The sequence below is a fragment of the Xyrauchen texanus genome, chromosome 5 (genome assembly GCF_025860055.1).
Source record: "Xyrauchen texanus isolate HMW12.3.18 chromosome 5, RBS_HiC_50CHRs, whole genome shotgun sequence".
Classification (NCBI taxonomy): domain Eukaryota; kingdom Metazoa; phylum Chordata; class Actinopteri; order Cypriniformes; family Catostomidae; genus Xyrauchen; species Xyrauchen texanus.
In genome coordinates this window covers 7,956,483-7,981,024 of record NC_068280.1, presented here as the reverse complement: position 1 = coordinate 7,981,024, position 24,542 = coordinate 7,956,483, and the positions used below count along the sequence as shown (strand labels likewise).

General features: G+C 38.4%; 1 protein-coding gene across 4 annotated transcripts in view; it reads right to left on the bottom strand.

The window, feature by feature from the left end:
- agpat3 (1-acylglycerol-3-phosphate O-acyltransferase 3) overlaps window positions 1–23,582 on the bottom strand; it is a 32,098-nt gene extending 8,516 nt beyond the window's left edge. The window contains exons 1-6 of one of the 4 annotated variants that reach the window (XM_052126294.1): window positions 23,371–23,582; window positions 10,267–10,325; window positions 8,248–8,474; window positions 5,732–5,901; window positions 5,187–5,348; window positions 1,807–1,960 (exon numbers count right to left, since the gene is read on the bottom strand). In XM_052126294.1, coding sequence (XP_051982254.1) covers window positions 1,807–1,960; window positions 5,187–5,348; window positions 5,732–5,901; window positions 8,248–8,425 — 664 coding nt within the window. In that variant the 5' untranslated portion in view covers window positions 8,426–8,474; window positions 10,267–10,325; window positions 23,371–23,582. Of the gene's footprint in view, window positions 1–1,806; window positions 1,961–5,186; window positions 5,349–5,731; window positions 5,902–8,247; window positions 8,475–10,266; window positions 10,326–12,064; window positions 12,186–12,216; window positions 12,322–16,935; window positions 17,417–23,370 lie in introns of those variants that run through there. The other 3 variants (XM_052126296.1, XM_052126297.1, XM_052126295.1) reach the window with 3 other exon arrangements.
- Between the last annotated feature and the right edge of the window lie 960 nt (window positions 23,583–24,542).

Below are 24,542 nucleotides of genomic sequence, written 5' to 3'. Positions count from 1 at the left end.
GAATGGAGCAGGTTTTCATAAAGGATGTCTCTGTACATTGCTGCAGAGCGCGCTGGACTTCAGACTGGGGCGAAGGTTCATCTTCCAACAGGACAACGACCGTAAGCACACAGCCAAGATAACAAAGGAGTGGCTACGGGACAACTCTGTGAATGTACATGAGTGGCCCAGCCAGAGCCCAGACTTTAACATCTCTGGAGAGATCTGAAAATGGCTGTGCACAGATTCTCCCCATCCAACCTGATGGAGATTGAGAGGTCCTGCAAAGAAAAATGGGAGAATCTGCCCAAAAATAGGTGTGCCAAGCGTGTAGCATCATACTCAAAAAGACTTGAGGCTGTAATTGGTGCCAAGGGTGCTTCAACAAAGTATTGAGCAAAGGCTGTGAATACTTGTACATGTGATTTTATTTCGTTTTTTTATTTTTAATACATTTGCAAAGATTTCAAACAAACTTCTTTCACATTGTCATTATGGGGTATTGTTTGTAAAATTTAGGAAAATGATGATTTAATACATTTGAAATAAGGCTGTAACATAACAAAATGTGGAAAAAGTGAAGCGCTGTGAATACTTTCCAGATGCACTGTAAATGTATCCACTGGAGAATTACGGATTACTTTTATGCTGCTTTTATGTGCATTTTGGAGCTTCAACATTCTGGCCATGATTCACTTGCATTGAATGAACCTACAGAGCTGAAATAGTCTTGTAAAAATCATTAGTGTTCAGCAGAAGAAAGAAAGTCATACACATCTGGAATGGCATGAGGGTGAGTCAATAATTAGAGAATTTTCATTTTTTGGTGAACTTTCCCTTTAAATGGCAGAATAATGGTTGGAAAAACTGACACAATAGAACATTTAAATTGGTATGAAAATCAGGATGATGGAAGTCAATGTACCATGGATGCACAGATTCGTGATGCCCCATCTGCAGCCAAATTAAGCTTGAGAGTTAATTTCTAAGGACTCATAAGAAAGAACAGGAAATTTTAAAACAAGCAATTTTCAATGCTGTAAGACCAGTGTACAAGGAGGTATTTAATGATGTTAGTTACACAACAGTTAAGTTATGGGCCTTTAATCTGATTAGCCAATCAGCATTACAAGAGTGCTGATATTTAGTACAACAGCATTGGGACGCTTCAGTGTTTGTGGCACTACTCAACCACTGTATAAAAGCTATTTCTCACTCACAATTTTGCTTGTGTGATATTGCATAAATAAAATTAATTAATTTCTGATAATAATGGTCACATGACCAACTGACCTTTATTTTGAACTTAAAATTTAAATAAGTGTCATTTTGTGACATGCATAGTGAAGACATGATATTGTGGAGTTGTATGGAGATAGGGAGAGATACACTTGCATGCATAAAATAAGAGATAACTTGTATCTACTGGTTTATGTTGCATTTATACCTGAAAAACAGCCTACAGTCACAGCCTCAATTTAGATAGCAGGTGCCAGAAGACAATGTTCTTCACCTTTGAGCTGGTGAATGTGTTGGGATTTTCTCATCTCAATGTGTCAAGAGTCTACGTTGAATGTCAATTTTATTATCAGCATCACTGCAACCAGCATCATGTTGTGGACTATTGCAGCCTACACTGCCTTTGGATTTTCGAGGATACAGTCGACTGTTTTTTGCTTTTATTTGAGTCTGCCATACCCAATTCATGGCCGTTACGTTACTATTTTGTTTTGTAATTGGTGTGTTGTAATTGGCGGATTACTATGAGTTTGTCTATTATTTCAGCATGTAAGAGCATCTCTGTTACTATGAGGGCATTTGTCTAACCTGTTCCCTTCAGGCATTGCAGTGTAGTGGTGAATCCTTTGGTGCGGGGCAGCAGATGGTACTTCAGTTTTGGAAGGCCTTTACTCTCAGCAACCTGCATGCTTATCTGATGTTTCTGTTCTGTAAACCTTGTTCCTTCGCAGTACAGCAGGAACTGCCAAACATACACACAAACACAGAGGATTATAACTATTAGGTCAATGTTAAACTGAGTAATACCTTCACTTTGTATTCCCAATTTGTAATTGTAATGCCTCTTGTTGCCAATGGAAACGTACAATTAAACCATGCCATAAGTGACCTCACTGCTGGAGTTGGGGGTCTGTCTAGTCAAACTGACCCACATTCAAATAATACACCAAACAAAATAAAAAGATTAAAATCTACATATCCAAAAAAGAAAGACTAAAACCAAACACTGAACTACATCATTCTAACACATTCCGAACTAAACCTAATTTTTAAAATGGCAAAAAAAAATTGTTTTTGCATAATAAAATAAAAACGCAAAGACTGCAAACATCTGCGTTTCGCAAAACAAACAGAACTGAATTGACAGTCCCTCACAGTATATACATACAACTCCCCTCAACTAAACACTAAATCAACAAATACCATGTAACAGTGTTGTAGTACTCAAGATCAGACTTTTTAAAGGTCTCTGTCTTAGACAGAGGACTCTGGATTTTATCAAAACCCAAGACCACAACTGCTGGGATATCACTAAATTGCCTGAGCATTGTTTGATTTATTTGTTAACATCATTACTGTCATTGGATGTAAACTTCCTGCTTCAAATGCAAGCAATAACTTGAAATTTTTGTTACTGTTAATGGCTGTCACCCCTCCCCGCCTCCCTTCACACACACTCCAAGAGGAGACAGGAGAAGAAACTGTGGCTGTCTGAGAGGTGTCAGACAAATCTCTGTAATACAATTTGGCTATCTAAACCAGTGTTTCCCAACCACTGTGCCCACTAGTGTGCTGTGAAAGATTGTCAGGTGTGCCATGGAAAATGTTCAAATTCCTCAAAATAAATAAATATTTTATTTCCAGGTATTTTAGTGAAAGCATAGAGATGGTAGAAGAGTTTTAAAGTTGCCAATTCAGCCTATTTTCGATTACAAAATATTTTATGCAACCAATCTTAATATTTTGTCCATCATAACATTATTGTTCTAACAAACTCTTGTCTGCTGTCAAAACTCCTCACATGCCCACAAAATTATGCTTCATTATCACACTTGTAGTAAAAATATTCAGTCAGTGAACCGAATGAATGAATAGAAACAACAGGTGTGTTGTTTTACTCAAAGACTAAAAGCTGTTGATTTGTGCACAGCAGTGTTACAGATGTTATGAAGAGATGTGGCTCATTTGTCACATTTCTCTCATGAAATATAAAAAGAATATGAGAAACTGTTATATACGATTGCTAAAAGCAAATTCTCCTGATTTAAAGAAGTCCAAAAACACAGTGACGGGATGTGTAGATTACTGTAATCTTCATGGAGCAGGTTTGACATCTGAACCAGTGAATGGTGGCCGGGCGGCTGCTCTCGGGTCCTAGTGCCCACTGGATCCAACCTCTCTCCGTGCGACTTATGTGTTTTTATTCTATCAACAACGCGTTTTTTTACAATATAGTAAATTTATTTGCAAAAACAAATATCTACAATTAGCGCTCCTGGGATCTGTGACCTCATTATAATTTCAAACATAACGAGTTCACACACAGACAGAAAACATGTACAAGTTCTTGAAATGGAAAACTATCGATGATGGTGGGATAGAGGTGTGCCGTGGGATTGTCTTTTAATCGTAAAATGTGTGCCGTGGCAGAAAAAAGGTTGGGAAACACTGACATAAACAACAAAGAGTTCCTCTACAAAAAAGCGTCCAAAAGAAAACACACAGCAGTATGGAAATTCTGCAATGAAACGCTTACCGAGACAGTTGGGACCACGTCAAACTTTTAATCGGCATATAAAAGAATAAGACTAAATATTGAAGAATAGGTGAAAAAAACTGCCATTATTAAGAATTTATTCTAAAGCATTAAGAAAAATCTGAGGGAGTTTAGAGATTTAGGGTGGCAGTTGAGGATGTGGTTAGCCGTACAATTCAAAAATTAGGCATAAATATTACAGCAAAAATTCAGCTGCTGAAAACTTATGGAGGTATATAACTGACAAAATAATATATTTAAAATGTAGCATGTATTGTTTCTTATTTGCAGCAACATTACAATGAAATGTTATAATAAATACTTTTATATACATCTGCAAAAATACAAATATCAGGTAAAATATCTAGTATATAAAATACTATAAAAAGTTTTCAGCTGCTGAAAACTTATGGAGGTATATAAAAGACTAAATATATTAGACATTCTAAGGGCGGTACTGTCATAACACGCTACTTGAACGTTACAGTAAATAAAATAACACACAAAAGCACTTCCATATTAAAATAATGGAGAAATGACCTCTTAAGATTAAGATTCAACTTTATTCTCATTGTGCAGAGTACAGAGCCAATGAAATGCAGTTGTTTTCGCATATCCCAACTAAGCTGGGGTCAGAGCGCAGGGTCAGCAATGAAACAGCGACCCTGGAGCAGATAGGGTCAAGGGCCTTGCTCAAGGACCCAACAGTGGTATCTTGACGGTGCTGGGGCTTGAACCCCCAACCTTTCGGTCAGTAACCCAGTAACCCAGAGCCTTAACAGCTGAGCCACCACTTTTTTCAGCCTATGTAAGGCACATTTTAATGACCACAGAAGCACATTAAGTCTCAACTAATCACCAAACAAAACGCAGAACGAGACATTTTTTATGCAAGCCCTCTTATAAAGCTAATTGCAGCCGTCTACAGGCAGATTAATGTGGGGACTAGCTCTTACAATTAGTCAAACTCCCACTTAGACTTTGGGAAACATTTAATGTTACTTGAATTGGCGCTTTTTTAGTGCATTTCTATCTTTATTAACATTTTCCAAACAAAGCCTTCCACAGTATTAAGCATTATATAGTTACATATTGTTTTGTTTTCTTTCCTAAATTGGTAATAATTTCAGCACTTTCAATATCTGCAAATTATGCGATTAATTGAGATTAAAAAATGTCATCGACTAAACCACAAATGAAAACACAATAAATAGTGATCATAAACACTTATCTACATTGGCAAAAACAAACATAAATATCATATGTACATTAGTAGATACATTTCAAGATTTCATTGCATAATTATTTATTTAATTTTGCCTGTAATACCGGCCCCTAACATGTACATGAATGAGTTAAACAGAAAGAGCTTTACTCTTCAAGACTTTAATTATCAGGTCAGAGGATCCTCCTAATTGGCTAGTATACTCACCCACATGTATTCTGGGTAATCCTTGAGACGGTTTAGCCCACTGAATACAGTTTCCTTGTCCTCCTCCCACTTCCTCTTGCAGAAGACGATTTCCAGGAAGTACCATGTCCAACCCACCAGAGGCACTTTCAGCAGTTCATGTTTAGCCAGGACCTTGGAGCTCTGGACCAAGAGAGGAGAGAAGCAAATAGAAAAATAAGACAAGAGAAAAAGAAAGAATGCAAATAAGGAGGGAAGGAAAGAGGAAAAGAGAAGAATTTAAATAATCCATTCAAATCTAATGCAATATAAAAATGATCAAGCAGGGAGACAATTCACAGACAAGTTCAATTTACGAGTGCTATTTGAGTGGCTATTAATAAAGTTCCAGCCTAGGATTAGCGCCTCAAATCTGACATTGAAATTGTTCCATTTTTGTTACAATGCTGTTTATGTAGTCAGTAGTCTAGGTTGAGACAGGCCTACACATGTCATATGCATATTCGTTATGTCCCAATCCTCTTTCTTGCTCCCTCAATGTTGCCTTCACGTTTCTCAGGACTCACCCCCAACACGCCGAATCTCTCACACATGGTCCACCCACACAGGAAGTCAATCTCATAGTTGTGATTGAGGATGATGATGACGTGCTCTTTACCAAACTTATCCACCGTAGCCTGATCGGTGTACAGCATGCAGTCTGTGCCAGACCACCATTCCAATAACATCACTAACTCTTGTGTTTAGAGAGGGAGAGAATGATAAAAACATTATTACAATAACCATACCCAGTGTTGGGCAACATTACTTTCAAAAGTAATTTTCTTGCATTGTGCTTGCTTGCAGTTCACACATTGTGTCACATACTCCACGTATACCAACTTGACTACATTAAGGGGAATTTAAGGGTATTGAAAATGTGTCAGTGAATAAATTAAATGAATAGAAATGTTATAACCATAACATATGCAAACGTAACTTTATATTAAATTGTTAGGTGCTTTGGAATGACTTGAATAGTTAAAAGGCACTAAACAAATAATAATAATAATGATATTAAAGGGTTAGTTCACCCAAAAATTCAAATGATCCCATAATTGACTCACCCTCAAGCAATCCTAGGTGTATATGACTTTCTTTTTCAGCCAAACACAATCGGAGTTATATTAAAAAATATCCTGGCTCTTCCAAGCTTTATAATGGGAGTGAATGGTACCTCAGATTTTGAAGCCCAAAAAAAGCACATCCATCCATCAAAAAAGTAATCCATACAGCTCCAGGGGGTTAATAAGGCCTTCTGAAGTGAAGTGTTATTGTTAAAGAAAAATATCTATATTTATAACTTTATAAACTATAAATTACTGGCTTCCTCTTTCCTCTGCGCTTCCGCGTTCATCACTTCTCACAGGAGCTCACGCTATGCCTCCGTCATATGCCAGAACTCTACTCTCTCGTGAACCTGCGGACAGCCGTTACCAGAAGCCAGTGATTATAAGTTATAAATATGGATATTTTTCTCATAAAAACACAATTGTTCGCTTCTGAAGGTCTTTATTAACACCCTGGAGCCGTATGGATTACTTTTTTGATGGATGGATGCGCTTTTTTGGGCTACAAAATCTAAGGTACCATTCAATCTCATAAAGCTTGATAAGAGCCAGGATATTTTTTAATAACTCCGATTGTGTTTGGCTGAAAGAAGAAAGTCATATACACCTAAGATGGCTTGAGGGAGAGTAAATTATGGGACAATTTTAATTTTTGGGTGAACTAACCATTTAATCATGTAGAGCTGTCAGAATTAGTGTTAATGCATGCCATTAATTTAAAAACGCGTAAATTTTTCTTAAAGCGTAATTAACACATTTATCGTTAATACAGCATAAACGCTGGTGTGAAGGGTGGAAACTTTGTAACGTGTCCGCCCAGAGTCATTACAATGATGCACACGCCACAGTGCCAGAGCCCTTCTACCAAGCAGAGCCTACAAGCTTAGCATATGCGGCAGACGCAGACATTTTATGGGCGGAACTGTCTTAACACGCTAAAGTTGACCGTTACGCTCTCTCCAATGATAGAGCCGCGGAGGTTGTCATCTCATTAAATAAAAGAATCTCTGGCAGCGCTTCCCTGTCGGTGATGAAATAATGGAGAAACAATATCTTAGCACAATTTAATGTACAAAACTAGCCCAGATGGGACTTGTGACAGAAATCGAGTATTTTTCAGCCAATGTAAGGCGCATGGTGAGTTCAAAGTGGTACTCAATACTGTTGCTGCTGCCCTGAGACAAATCATGAATGCAGCTTCACAATTGCTGTAACAATGTGGATAAACACAATTAATATTGTGGAGGATGAGTGTTTAAGAGATTTAATGCCCATTGCAATGAATATGCAACCTACAGAATGTGGGGACTAATTCTTTCAATTAGTCAAACTCCCACTTAGACTTTGGGACATATTTGATGTGACTTGAATTAGTGATATTTTAATGCATTTGTATGTTTATATTGTGGAAGGGTTTGTTAGGAAAATGTTAATAAAGCATTATATTGCTACATATTGTTTTGTTTTCTTCCTAAGATGGAAATATATACCTACAATTTCAACAATTATTCACGATTAACTACAAAAATGTATGCGATTAATCGTGATAAAACAATTTAATCGACTAACAGCACTATAATACAAATTATTTTAAACAATGTGCCTAATTATGTAATACATGTTCCTTGTAATGTACTGCCCAAACATTATATCCTGTATATGTACAAAAGTCTGTGCATAATTGCAGCACATAACTCCTCAAAGTTTGCATTATAATATTTGATGTCTAGCAACACGCATTGCACAGTTCATGATGGCAAATAAATAAATGGGACACTGATACATTACATGATCTTTATTGCCTTTTATATCTGTGCAAATGTTTAATGTATTCTCAATGTATATGTAAATATTGCCTTACAATTATAAAATTGTTTTAGATGGTAGTATAGCATTTCATATCACAGGACATGTGTACCTATATGCAAACTGTGTGTACAACATATACAATAAAGATCACAAAAAATACTTACGGCTCCACAGAGAGTATGCAAGTCTGGTGTTGATCTTGCGGTAGAGCTGTTTGTTGATGGGCCACAGCACACAGGTGCACAGCTGAATGAAGTTGATAATGAGGCCGCTCACCACAAACACAAACCCAATCAAGAGCTGCAGGATGAACAGGCTCTTAAGCCACGCCACCACACCCATGACTGAGAGCCCCTTCCACACAGACACACACGCACACACACACACACAGCTGAAAGAGAAGACCAGAGAGGGGGCTCAAATTAAAACATATTTAAATAATTTACATTTATGCATTTGGCAGACGCTCTTTATCCAAAGCGACTTACAGTGCACTTATTACAGGAACAATCCCCCCGGAGCAACCTGGATTAAGTGTCTTGCTCAAGGACACAATAGTGGTGGCTGTGGGAATCGAACCAGCAACCTTCTGATTACCAGTTATGTGCTTTAGTCCACTACGCCACCACCATTTAGTATTAACCCACAAGTTAAAAGCACATGCATATCTATCTTTTGCGTACATTTCATATTAAGCAGCACTCCCGTGTAGTATGATCAAGGCTGATTAATCAGCTAATTCTCCATCACAATATTACATAGAGATGATCTGAAATAGCCAATAATTGGGTTCCGCTTAGCATCTTAACAGAAGTGTTACCTTATGTTTCCCTAGGCCTAGAAATATATTACATATTACAAATAAAATACAAAAGTCACTAAAGTTTGGCATTTTTGCCCTGAGCCACCATTAACCCTTTCGCATGAGTTTTTACTGTACTGACTATTGCACCAGCATAAGTTCTTTAATGCACGCTGAAATTAAAAAATATATTTTTATTATCATTTATATATGATAAAGATGATATACAGTGGCAAGAAAAAGTATGTGAACCAAACTTTTAATGAGCTTCAGCTGGTGCACAGCCACCCTGACATTATCCTGTAGGATATCTTGCTAAACTTGGGTATTCATTTTTCCCTTGATGATGGAAAGCAGACCAGGCTCCGAAGCTGCAAAGCAGCGCCAAATCACGATACTCCCTTCACTCGACTTCACCATTGGGATGTTTTCATGTTGGTATTCGGTGCTCTTTTTACACCATACATAATGCTGCATGTTCTTCCCAAACAATTCAACCATAGTTTTATTAGTCCACAAAACATTTCCCCAGTAGCACTGTGGAATGTCAAGGTGGTCTTTGGTCTTCAGTTGTGCAGCAATGTTTTTGTTGGAAGTAGCGGCTTCCTTCATGGTGTCCTGTCATGGACACCATGCCTGTTTAATATTTCCATATAGTAGACTCATGAAGAGAAATTTACCTGTTCCAATGATTCCTTCAAATCTTTAGCTGTCACTCAAGGGCTCTTTTTTTTTTTTTTACCTCATTGAGCATTCTGCGGTGTGCCCTTTGAGTCATCTTGGCTGGATGTCCACTTCTAGGGAGAGCAGCCACAGTACTAAATCATCTTCATTTATAAACAGATTTGTCTAAATGCAGACAGATTAATAACCCTTTCCAGCTTCATGCAAACAACAATTCTTGATTGTATGTCTTCTGAGATCTCATTTTTGCAAGGCAAAATAGTTTTCATATAGTTTCATTAATCGGATGCCAGTTTTGCCAACTCCAGACTCTAATTAGCTTTTGTTGATGTCATTAGCAAAGAGGTTCACATACTTTTTCCAAACATCACTGTGAATGTTTGAATGATGCATTCAATATGTACAAGAACAATCCAATAATTTGTGTGTTATCAGTCAAAACAGATTGTGTTTGTTCATTATTGTAACTTAGATGAAGATCAAACCAGATTTTAAGACACATTTATATATAAATGCTGGCAATTCCAAAGGGTTTACATACTTTTCTTTTGCCACTGTATTATCAAACATAAAATGTGATTTTTAGATGTTCATAATGATTTATTATGATAGGTAAGATGCGATCGTCCATTTTGAATAGCCTCTAAAAAGTTTAGTTGTTTTGATATATTTCGCTACTGGTGGACATTTAACTTACCACGGTGGGCTCGTCTCTACAACCCTCTTTTACACGGCCCTTCACTTAGCACCACCGACCTGAGAGAAAAAAAGAGAACATTTGAAAATTTAGGACACAATAGCTATCTAACAACATTATATCCTGGGTTTGGATTTCAAGTGAAGAATATATCTTGCTCTGCAGAAGAAGAAAAAAAAAAAACAGCAACCACATTTTCAGTACGGTTTATTTTTACTTTCACACCCTGCTTCAGAGACAAAAAATCTTTCCTCAACTAGGTGAGAGTTCATGACCACAGACCCTTCGGCAACAAAAATTCACATGCACCAAGCTGTTGTACTGCATACACATGCTCCATACAAACACAAAACCTCTCACACAGTTGGATGAACTCCACACACACACACAAAAAAAACCCCACTGTGAATTAAGAACCACACGGTATCACACAAATATTTAAATAGAATCTGAAGGTCTTCAGTTTCAAATAAATTCAAACATCTTATCAAGCATTAATCTCAAAGCACTGCTTAAACGGATAACAAGACAGCAACTGCAAACGAACGCACTGGATGATTAAGATCAAATACTCATACAATTTGAAAGTACTGGACTGCTTAACAAGATAAAAAAAGAAACACACCTAATGCATATGGCAGACAACAAAGAGTGTTCAAAATTTTTAAACCTATTTTTTCCTTGAACACACTGCCGCCTCTCAACATCTGTCCAGGAATGACTTTAGAGGCTGCTCAAAATTCTTCCCTGTCCACTCCATTAAATTCCACCCAAATCTTTCTCAATTGACATGGATGGAAGATAAATTGTTTATATTTTTCAAATAACCCACACAATGTATTTTTGTTGTTTGAGAGCTTGAATAACACCAATCCGTTGCTTAATAAACATCATAATTTCTTATCGTTCAGTTTGTGCAGTTACACCAGTTTCACAATAACCTGCAAACTCATCAACGTAATTTTTCCATTCTTGCAGATGTGCACATACCTTTGTAGCTTTTGCCTGTACGTTGACAAGTTTCAAAGCTTTTGACTGCCACCTGCACCGCAATGACGCATCCTATATGCGATACCTGTGCCTTCTCCTACCCGCGATGAGTAGCTGACAATGTAAGACCGTTCTTTTGTATAAATTGGTTATGACTAATAGACAAAATTTCATCCAGACATTAATGTCGAAGTAGCTAACAAAATGGTTGTGGTGAATTAAGTCAGGCCTAGTCTCAGAATGATGCCATATACAATGCTATATCTCAAGCCAGAGTCTATACCCAATCTGAAACTTTTAATTACTTTTCTAAATAATCAAACTTACGACTGATTTTTGTCAAGTGGAACAGAATGGGCAACGGAAATGAGTGAGCTGAGCCATATCTAGGTACCAAAATCTAATATATCATAGAGACTTGGGCCAATAAGTAACCACCTTGCAACCACCCAAACAATTTTAACATATGCATAGCAAAAGTTGGGGCAACCACCCACAACTCGAGCACCTTTTACAAGGGCAAGCATCAAAAGTCTCGTTATTACTGTTATTCTAATATTTAAACTTTCAGCTAGGCCACTATTGCTGTTAATCATCACTATACAGTGATGCATAATAGTAAAGCAGCCAAATCTAATGCATATAGGTGCAGTAATTTCAAACAAACACAATCAACCCAGAGAACAATCATGTTACTAGAGGTCAGCTAGAAACCAGAGACAAAGAGTTTAAACCAACCAAAGCTTTACTTCCTTGATCAACAGTAGCTCATATGAGCCAACACAAACACAACATGGACACCACTAACCTTTGACGAATCTCCACAGGCTCTGTGCTAGCTATGTACTAGCTTTAGTATAGACAGAGTTAAAGAGAGAGAAAGAGGGTGGGATAGGAAAGAGCTGAACTCTGTCCTCCAAGCCACCATTGCAAGAACTGAAGTCAACTTTGGAATCTTACCAAAGTGTGTGTACTCGTGTGTGTGGGTTGTGCTGGCATTAACAGAGAGGAATGTGTAATGAGAAAGAAAACATCCGAGAACACAGGAGAAGCAAAAAGAATGAATGTCAAAACCCACCAGATTGTAATGTAATGTGTGTGTATATACGCACTTTTGAGGGAGTGTCCTAAAAAACAAAATCACCTGATCAACTTGTCTGAGCAGAGTACACGCCGAGCCAACAAGAAATATGAGCAACTGTGGGCTAATACAGTGAGTGACACACAGTAACCATTCCACCTTTATCGCCAACTGAGACCATTAGCACTAAAGACATCAGACAGATGGAGCGTGCTTTTGTTCAGCTCTGAATAAAGCAGAGTTAGAGTTTATGTCCTTTTTTCAGGACATAAATTAGTAATGACCATTAGGATGGAGTTCACCGAAAATTAACTGCCAGAGTTAATTAGCTTAATTAGTTAATTAGCCCAATTCAGGATGGACTTCAAAGACATTTAATCATTAATCGTAAAGTTCCTTTAGTTTCAGACATTGCCCTTTGTTTACTCAATGAATACATGACTTGTATTACACATAGATAACAAATATTGGAATTATATTCATACTGTATAGTAAGAGGGTAACTGGCATCCCCAATGGAGCATGATTTCCTGCAAGGATTTTATTCTTCAGTAACTAACAAACTAGAGTTTGGGTTCCCAAAAGGAACAAGGAACCCAAAACAAGGAAGTTTTGGGTTCCTTGTCACATTTGCATTTGGCTTGCCCACTGGGGGCCTAAAGACAAATGATTTAAAGCCATGATTTTCAATCAAATTTTTCATTTAAACTGCTCAGTGAGGACTTTAGACATTACAGGTATTACAACATAATTTTCATTAAAGATGCTTTGAAACAATGTGTGTTGAGAAAAGCGCTATACAAATGGGGAAAAATGTAAGTGGGATGTGGGCTTTTAAGGTTCAAAGATAGTAAAAAGGTAAATTGGTCCATACAACTCATGCTGAAATCAATTTTTATTTTTCTTTGCCGACCAATGAAATGCCTTGGCCAATAATATATGAGCTTTGGATCACGTGTCAAGAGCTGCTGCATTGGGTGGGCCTGGGTAGCTCAGTGGTAAAGACGCTGGCTACCACCACTGGAGTCGCAAGTTCGAATCCAGTGTGTGCTGACTGACTCCAGCCAGGACTCCTAAGCAACCAAACTGGCCCAGTTTCTAGGGAGGGTAGAGTCACATGGGGTAAACTCCTTGTGGTCGCAAAGTTGCTCTCGCAGAGTTGTGCATGAATGCCACGGAGAAAAGTGTGAAGCCTCCACGCGTGCTATGTCTCTGCGGTAATGCGCTCAACAATGTGTGGATTCAACTGACGCGGAGGCAACTGATATTCGTCCTTCTGAGAGTTACTATGCCACCACGAGGACTTACAGTGCATTGGGAATTGGGCATTCCAAATTGAGGATAAAAATAAAACAAATTAAAAAAGAGCTGCTGCATTTATCAAAACCAGTGCAACAGGTGTACATTGTATTTTATTTATAACAGTGCATTTAATTTGCATCAAATTTCTTAAAAACTGAAATAAATAAATCATATGCGACCCCTTTAAAAAAACGTATCACTCATGTGGGTTTTCTTATATCTCTAATATAATATATTTTGTGGCACAATTGCCTTAATATCACCTTTTTTATTAAACAACTTTACAGATCAAATTTTGTTTCCTGCCAAATAGTAATAATATTAATACTATTGTTGTGACTTGCAGTGCACTCTGTATATACATACAGTATGTCTGAGTATCAAAATGCCTTTGTATACCAAAAACATTGTGGTGTCCCCACAAAATTATTTTATTATTATTGCTATGCATAGCTCAGTGGTAAAGACGCTGGCTACCACCCATGGAGTCGCGAGTTCGAATCCAGGGTGTGCTGCGTGACTCCAGACAGGTCTCCTAAGCAACCAAGTGGCCCGGTTGCTAAGGAGGGTAGAGTCACACAGGGTAACCTCCTCGTGATCGCAATAATGTGGTTCGTCCTCTGCCACCCCGATTAAAGCTAGTCACTACGCCACCACGAGGACTTGGAGCAAATTGGGAATTAGACATTCCAAATTGGGAGAAAATCCCCCCCAAAAAACAAACCAAAAAATAATTATAATATAATTTACAGTCACTGACAACTGTTAAGTTTCAAAGTATCTAATAATGAGTCAGACTGAAGACAGGTTTTGTTGGTTGGAATTTGTATTTTATCGTGCGCATTAAATTAGGGATGTGCACGAGTAGTCGAATAATCGCAAAGTTTTGCTTTTCTGGCCATATATAAAGTGAGATGCATGTTAAATCCTAAACACACAAACTACAACTGGCAGTTATAACAATGCACTGGGTGGCGCTGTTGAGTGTGGACACAAGTTGATCACATTTGTTGAGCAAACGGTTCTGTCAGTAGATTCATATGGACACCAGAAAAGCGGGTTATTGTGAGAATGTGGCTTAATGTGAGAAAGCAAGGTTCCTGTTTAAATATACTGGATAAGCGGTGTACACTTTACTCTCGTATATGTGCAACTCGTCAGAAAGCAGCGTCCCCGTTGCAACATAATCCCTGCGACACTTCTGTAAACAACAAACACGGCATCCGAGAAAGACTATGCAAGTTGAGGTAAGGGACATTCCATCATATAAACTGGTGTGTATAAATGAGTATAGTTTACTGAGCACGTGGATATGCTTGTTTTTCTCAACAAAAACATGACACGAGATAAAATATAAACATGATAACTAACCATTATATGGCAAGTGTTTATAGTCATCCTGTAAGTTAACTGCGTCAGTCTTCTTCATTAGCGGTTTCTTTTTCTTCACTTTGCATGAGCTTAAATACATTAAAAAAAAAAACAGGACATGATATAAGTTTGTTTTGAAAATAATTAGAAGCTTGTTTTTTTAAACGACGCAAACTATATGACTGAAAAAATTATTTTACAATGTCTCTCTCATTAATTACCTTAATTTAAATAATAGAATATACAAATATTAATTTTTTTATGAGCTTAAACATGTGAATACCAAATTATTGATGAATGCCCATCCTTACAATAAATAGACTTGAAGCATTTAAATTTCTTCATGTTTAATTCATAATATGAAGGGTTTTGAGCAAATGTATAACAAAAGTAGATTTACATGGCAATAGATCAAATCAAACATTTGTTTTAACTGTCATTATGATTGTGCATTATGCAGTGATTCCAAGCAAATGCAAATAAAACAAATATATAGTATATGTAGCAGTGAAATATAATCACTCTTGTTCCAAATGATAACATATCTAGCCGTTAATCTTATATTATACACTGGATTCTAATCACCCCTCGGACTATACATGATAATACTGTCACTCAACTTGTCCAGCAGGTGAATTGAAATCATTTGTGAAGTAACTCGAATGTTTTCTTTCTTGAGTAAATTAACAACCAAATTGTAAATCGCTGTTACAACTGGTAGAGAGATTTTTTCTACCTGCTCACTAGCACATAAAGCAACTGTACAGCTTCAGAAGACTTGGCATAAAGCTCACAAGTCACATGCATTACTATTATGATACATTTATGGTGCTTTGTCATTTTTGAACTTTTATTCTATTGAAAACAGCAACTCAGTCATTCTGTAAAACATCTAATGTTCCACAGAAGAAAGAAGCTTTGACAGTATGATGCAACAATGATAAATGTATCATAAATATTTTGGGGTGACCTATACCTTTACAATTTAGAGCAATCACTTCAAGGGTACTTGACTATCCTCTTTGAAGGCAATAATGATTTACTGCATAACCTTAGATCTGTGAACCTGCAGAGATATCTGCTGTTAGCAATACAACATTGGCCACAAACACCCTAGACATATAGCAGTTTATAGCTTGTTCCTCGTTCACTACTGTGTTAGTAGCATGAGGACTACAACGAGACAAAAAAGAGAGGGAAGATTAGAGATAGAGGGATAAATCTGCTTAGTAGGCAACAGCTGTCTGGCCAGCATCACCAGCCCGCTGGGGGCCATTTAAAAACAGGACAAGATGGCCACGATGTACCCCTCAAAACTAAAGTAACAAGTCTTAAATCCTCACATTACACAAAGAAAAATCAATGGAACAGTGTAACCTCAAAATTAAGAACAGTCTCACAATAATGAACAAGGAAGTATTCTTGATATGCATCATTTGGATAGAAAACTTTGACTAAAAAGACTTTAAGAAATTGAATAAAGAAAAATAAATGTTCACTTAATTTAAGGAAAGGCAATCACCTTCAAAAGGTAAAAAGAATATCAGCACAAAAAAAACAAAACCGAGAGAAGAGACACCAAGGAACATTTCAGTCTTTCCAGAGACACCAGAGTAAAACTTAGCTACACAGGGAACTTGGCAGCACGATACTGCATATATTGTTGACTTTTGTTTGACAAAATGCTTATGCTACTCACAAGTCTCTTTGGATAAAGCGTCTGCTAAATGACTACATTTAAAATGTAAAAGGTGGTCAACATAGCCCTCAAAACATTCACAAACATTACAGGAGCACAAGTAATGACAAACTAACAAATTATCACTTGACATTTTATTGTGCTCAATCCAATAACCTTCTGGGTAAGGACCAGTTTAACTAATTAATCCAATGGTCCAATTTGGATGACCATTAGCTGAACTCACCAGTAGGCATAGTAGGCCACCGCCATGATCACTAATGCCCCACAGATTCCTGTGAAGATCATCACAGCCCCCTGGTTCAGCATCTTTGCTTCTGGCAGTTGGCCTTAAAAGCAGAAAAATTTAGAAATTGCCTTTTCTGGATTAGTTCAAAGGTGGTTCGGGCTCAGAAGGCTTTTGGATCATTGAGTGATACTCCAGGAATGGTTCCTGAAAACGTATGGCCCAGATATCCTCTCAAAAAGACAAAGGTACCAAAATAGTTTCAAGATGAAGAATCTGCCGCTCTCATTACTGCCACATGCTAATGTTAATCCCACTGGCGGAGAACACTTAAGCAAGCAAGAACAAAACTCGATCCCATAAAAGGAAGAGGCAGTGCCATTCAAGATCACGCCAACAGTGCATGTATCCGAAGTGACCAAGATTTTCAACTAGAACTCCAAATATGCATTGTTTCAAAATGCTAGCCCAACTCCAAAAATTTCCAGTTGGCAATTCCTTATGAAGATCCACCAGTCTTAGAGCATAGAATGGACATAGTGGTAGCCTTTCGCTAAGCCAAAGAGAGCCGTTCTGAGCATCCTGTGTTCCCTCCTCTTCCCTAATCTCCTCTGTATTAGATTACCAATGATTAGCACTCTGGAGTAGCACCCTGGATAAGTCACATTGCATTTACATCCACCTCAAGCAAGTCTAGGATGGACAGGATAGAGCCCAGCAGAACAGGGCAGTTGTCACTTGCTTTAGCCACTAGAAGGAACATTTTAAAAGCCACCCTTTGGCATTTACAAGACAAAAGTGACACACGATTCTGTAATGGTTCTGGAGTCTTGTAGTTGTTTTAATATAGTGAACAACCTTCTCCTGGGCCCTGTAGCAATTCTGTGAACCCACTCTGGGTATACAAGGTCAACTGGGCCCTATATCAAAATTAAATGAGGTGGTGATGAAGACGACTGGGCAGGTTGTGACCCAAAACCATAGCAGCACAACTGCAGAAAAAAAGAGCCCAATGCGTAATGGGCCTACATGTCATAAAATGGCCTCAAAGGCATTCCTTTTTTATTCATTCTTCTTCTCTAATCGTCGCTCACTTTCACTCATTATACTATCTGTCGGCTTACAGCTCTATCTCTGTCCTTCTCAAACCCTGCATACCTGTATGACACACAGGGTAGACCTTTGCAAAATTAATAGAATAATCAGCATGATAGCAGGTGTAAATCTCAAATTCCATTACAATACAATCTTATATCGATTCTCTTAGCCGGCGATTGTAGTATATTTTTATCAAGTTAAGTATACATTAATCAGGTGTAATCAATGTAAACATTGTTGATTTGTACCACAGTTATGTCTGTGTAAAGGCCTGTGGACGTGATGGAATGTGTGCTCAACATATGTGTGACTATTTGAAGGTATGTTCAGGAACAGGAATAGCCTCATATATGTGCTCTCATGACTGCTAAGAAAATATATGGTGCAAAATAAGGTACTTCAGTTGCTGAAGACAATACAGAACAATAACATAAAATCTATATTCACATGAGATCAATGATCATCAATTTTCAAACCCAATAACAGCCGGTTTCAACTTAAGTTCCATAATACACAACTACAAACATTATTTTAGAAGTATTACAATATTTTTATTCATATATCCTTTCACACGCAGCAGCCTATGTGCTGTAGAGAGGAGCACATTCTTTCCGTTATCTTCCATAGGTTTTAAGATCATTGTTGGGTCATATTTGGCCTCATATCAGTCCAAGTGTCTACACTTTGAAAATGTAAAATAGCTGTTTGCGATCAGAGTTTGTGTGGGGCAAAAACAATGGCGGTGATCTGTAATTTATGTATCTGTAAATTATGTCAAACCCTGAGTTTATTCTGGTCCTCCGATCCTAATGGTAATTTAAATAAGCCCTAATCTAATATAATGTTCAACCCCACAAACAATTTAGGCGAAGTGCCCATATACAGCAGTCCTTTTCTGCACTGCCAAAGAACCTGAGAGTGCTGGAACAGAGCGTTTGTTTGTTACCGAAAACCGGAACAAAGTGTTTTCCAATTTTTCAGGTGTGAAAACGTTATTTCCCCTTCTGTCATTCACTGTGTCAATATTGTGACACTAGAGGTCGCTCTTGAGAGCCCCGAAACACCTCAATCTTTCAGAAAAGGCCAATAGGAATTGGAGATTGGAATTTGCATGCCACTCCCCTGGAATGCCCACTTTCATTCAGTTTTTTTATTCGGAGGTGAGCAGTTGTGTATCAGCGTGCTGAAAACTACTGCTGCTCCATTCAAATCGAAGAAGCGTATGCTGTTGGATATATTGCACATTCCAGCGGCTTTCCTTCTGCATGCCTAGTGCAGATTATGCCCTTGGGCGCTTCGACAGCGCTACTAAGATAGTATATTTCTGCTAAGAGGGTATATTTCCACTTTAAGAACAAACACATTTAAGTGAACATCTTTTTAAAGACGTGTCTTTATAAAGATGCCTTTCTGTCTTTACGTGATTCCTGGATGTGGTCGGTATCTCTCCGCCTCCGATGTCCAAGGGCGCTGCCTCACGTGTCTGGGCAGCGATCACACAGGGGCAGCATTTGTGGATGGTTCATGTTCTCATTTGAGAATATGACCATGACAACTTTGCGGTTGCGGCTTTCCTTCTTCCAGGGGAAAGCCACTCCAGCTACCCACAGTGCTGCACCTTCTACCTGCGGGTAAGAGGCCGGACCTCCTGATTCCCAGCACGCTTGTTTGCCCCCATTGAGTTCCGAGATGTGTCCAGCTCGCCTCATGGCCAGTTTAACATCTCTTTTGGGACTTGCGAGCAGGATTAGTTCTCGATCACTTCAACGGAGAGCACAATGGCGATGTCAGACGCCGAGGACTCGACTGGGCTGCCACCTTCGGGTCTGCCCGGCAAGTCTGAGGCCGACGCAGAGCTGACCGCTATGCCCTTGATCCAGGGCAAGCACGTGTTGGTCCGACAACACAGCGACAGTAGCTTATATAAATCGACATGGAGGCGTACGTTCACCTCACACGGGCCATTCAAATCCCAGGCAGCCTCAATGCCACAGTAGAGGGCGAAGCTCAGTGGAGACTCCACTCCCAGGTGGTCCATCTGATTTGGAGTCGATTCGGCAAAGCACAGGTAGACCTGTTCACTTCCCGGGAATCCTCCCACTGTCCACTCTGGTATGCAATGACGAGAGCCCCCCTCGGCACAGATGCACTGGCACACAGCTGGCTCCGGGAGCTGTGCAAATACACGTTTCCCCCAGTGAGCCTACTTGCACAGATCCTGTGCAAGGTCAGGGAAGACGAGGAACAAGTCATCCTTGTGGCGCCGTATTGGCCCACCCAGACTTGGTTCTCGAACCTCACACTCCTCATGACAGCACCTCCCTGGCAAATTCCCCTGAGGAAGGACCTTCTTTCTAAGGGACAGGGCACCATCTGGCACTCACGCCCAGACCTCTGGAACCTCCATGTCTGGTCCCTGGATGGGACACGGAAGACTTAAGTGGTCTACCGCCTCAGTGGTAAACACGATCACTCAGGCCATTGCTCCTTCTACAAGGCAGCTGTATTTCCTGAAGTGGTGGGTGTTCGCTAAGTGGTTTTCTTCCCATAGCAAAGACCCCCAGAGATGTGAAGTCGGGTCAGTGCTTTTTTCCTGCAGGAGAAGCTGGAGGGGCGCCTTTCCCCTCCCCTGAGGTGAAAACGTGTGCTTTTACCCCCAGTCGAGTTCAAGAAGTCGTGGACCCTGGATGTCCTTCCTCTCTAACCCTGTGGCTCGAGAATTCTGTGGAGGAGTTCGCAGCCAGACCCACTACGGGTACTAATATGCTCTGTACTGGGATAGGTGCTCCACAGGTGCGATTACTCCAGTAAACCCCTGTGATGTATTTTCCACGGCACAGTTGCCCTGTCGGCAGAACCGCGTCTCCCTTGGGCAGAGATCTCTCTGCCCCTGGTTGCCCTGTATGTAGAGCTCCTCCCCTTCGAGGCAGGACCTACCACCGCGCCTCTTCCATGTGCAGCTGGTGAGCCCATGTGTCGTATTGCCACATGTTGACCTCCCCTTTTGATCAGGATGTGGTCTGCATGGGGTCTTTTCCCCCTTAAAGAATAGGAAAGGAAAAAACGCCTTCCTTGATGCGTATAATAGCATTAGACAGTTCAGCTGTTGGGACATTTTTCTAAAGGGACCCCAAGTGTCACTACATCGACACAACGTCGAGTGAGTGGCAGAAGGGGAACGTCTCGGTTACTGTCATAATCTCCGTTTCCTGATGGAGGGAACGAGTCCTTTTGTCCCTCTTGCTACAATGTTGTACTAGCCATTGAAATGGCAAGGACCTCGTCTCGGTTCCTCAGCAACCTGAATGACCTGAATGAGAGTGGGCATTCCTTCTCCTTTTATAACCGCATGTCAGGGGGTGTGGCATGATAATTCCACTTGCCAATTCCCATTGGCCTTTTCTCAAAGATTGCTCTAAAGAGCGATCCCTAGTGTCACTACATTGACACAACGTCTCATTCCCTCCATCAGGGAACGAAGTTTATAACAGTAACAGAGACGTTTTAAAAGCTAGAAACCATTTATAACCATTAATTCTTTCATGAAATTAAAGGCTAACGGGTTTATCAAAGTATATTTTTGGAACTACACTACAACTACTACAACTTCTACAAAATTAAACGTGCTTTGAACCTGAAGGAAACTGCTGTATATCACATTTCTTTGCCTAATTGACCGAAGTGGATGTGTATTCTGTGAATGAAGATCTTTTTAACAACTAGTGGTCGATTGATGATCGATATGGGTTTTTGTGGGTTATTTTTGGAAATGTACCATGGTGGAACCACGTTGATTAGGACATGTATCACGATTCGATACAATAAAATTAAATGTAATTATAGTACCTTAGTACGTGAAGACAGACTGATATATCACTTTACTGATCCATCGGTGCCGATAGTTGCTTTTTGGAACTACCGGTTATTGCCAAAATCTAGACCGACAGCTGTCTATAGCTTTTTGTTTTTATGGATTAAATGTTTTTATTTTGATTAGATAAATCAAATCCTCAAAATTTAAGCAAGGGCATGAAAAAAATGTGACTATATTGAAACGTGCCCCATCAGCACATATATCATGTCTCCAACTTGATATGTTGTGAACAATAAACCTTATTTCTCATTAAACCTAATAATTAAATAAGTGCACTGTAACAGAGTCAAGTCTCCATTTCAATGAGTTCCTTAGGTGTTTGGGCTTGTTTATACTTAAAGGGGTTATGTCATGCGGAATAAAATTTTCCTTGATATTTTGACATATAAAATGTCATTCTACATATATTTGTGGACTGCTTGTGAACCAGTCATAATATGATTTAAGCTTTGCACAGTAAAAGATTATCATATATTAGGAAAACTATTACGTTTTAGTGCAAGAAAACTTTAATAACATTATCAGTGGACCTCAGGGAAGATAATAAAACTATTAAAAAATATTGTATGACATGACTCCTTTAAAAGTGCCACATTATGCACCAAATCTTCATCTTCATTTCTGATAATAATTGGGATTTTGGTTAAACAATAAACTGCATCTGGGATGCAGAAATAACAGTAAAGACAAAAATAAAATAAAAAAAAAACCCTCTATAAATCAATTTGAAAACCTATTGGCTCATTTAACAGCTAAAATCAGTAAAAATCAGGTGCTGCATTTATTTTTGTTTAAGAAAAAAATCATAAAGCCTAACATACTAGAACACTATAATTACACATGGTAAAATATCCTTTTTAAAAAATGCTGATCATTATAATTATTCCTTTATAATAAATGCTATAAATAAATGCACCAGCACTACATTAAAACATGTACTAATCGTAATTATTGTGCATAATTCTGAATCCGACAACAGCCTAGCATCGCATCTGAACTTTAGTAACCCCGGTAATCGCGCGACAATGACGTGAGCGCAGGTCGGGCATGACACATGGCAACCGATTCATAAACACCAATTATTATTTTTTTAAATACATCTAAAGCCATGCAAATGCAAACGATTGCTGAATCAAATTGCAAATACCAATCTTACAACATAATGCAAATCGAAGAAGATACATCTCTTTAACGGGTGTTCCCTCAGCTGTCATACTGGCTTGCACTAACTAGAGAGTAGTAAGCTATTTAAGGGGCTTTATGAAGTGTCATAACTGGCCACTGCAGCACGAGCGCTGGCACACGAACACAAAACCTGCATCAAAAAAGCATAACAATAAAAATGCAAAGACGGAGAAAATACAGTAACAGGCGCCGGATGCAGACATACGCATGTCAATGTTAATAACAGCCGTTATTAATCATGTATAGCGAGTTACATTGCATGCGCGTGCATTAAATACCTGCTTTAAAGTCATCAGTGAATTTGCGTGGAGAATCCGCGCTCTTCCGTTGAATGAGATGTAATGCAATAGTCTTAATTGTATTATGGTCGGAAACTGGCGTGAAAGCCTTTGGAGTGTTGCTCAGATGATCTCTACTCTTTGTGTCCGTATGTCTCCATCCATCCACGCATAAACACACATTAGAGCCATGGGACTTCCTGTCCGATTACCACCGCTTTTCGATAGGAAACAATGGCGTTTTGCAGTTCCACCCATTCTCTCAGCTTCATCAGTCTGCTGTAAGACGCTGACCTTAAGTCAATCTGGAGCTAAATTAAATACATTCGGGATTGTTTTAGACTCTAATTTAATTTTTCCTGGTTAACCTAACTTATGTCAGGTGATGTAGAATCACCAGACAATAACAGAGTTAGCTAAAACGTTAATAGTGTTTCAAATAAAATTAATTACAATAATTTTTTTACGAATTTGGTAAATCAAAAGATGAAGACTCATTCTTCATTATTCCTGTTAACTTTCTAGAACAATAGTTAAATCATCAAAACTATGAATATGACTGCTTTCAACCAGCATCTATTTAGCATGCTAACGTTCATTTTCACTAATATGTACATACAACCTAAATACATTTTTACATTTACATTTCTAGGTTTGTTGGGTTTACCCAATTCAACCAGGTTCGTTCCAAACAAAGTGTTTGAGTTGAGATTTCATACACCTGGAACCTCTGTCCATGATTAAGTTCAGTTCAGCCAAAGAGATATTATTTTCAGTGGGGTTTTATGTAGAAACCAAAAATGCTAAATAAAGCAAAACTATCTAATATTTGATGTTTTTCCAAAGTAGCTTTTTATAATTAATAGCTAATGTTCCTTCATGCAGACATTCTCTTCAATAAAAAATAACAAAATAAAATACAAATATTTTTTGTTTTTGTAATGAATTAGGCAATGTTGTATGTTTATTTACAAATTATAATAATAATAATAATTTAATTATACACACACACACACACACAGTGTACACATATACGTATATATATGTGTATATATATATATATATATATATATATATATAATAGTTTTTTATTGCATTATAACATACATAAATGTTAAATGTGCATTTGTACACTACAATCTTTATTGTTACATATTATAAAATATTCCGAA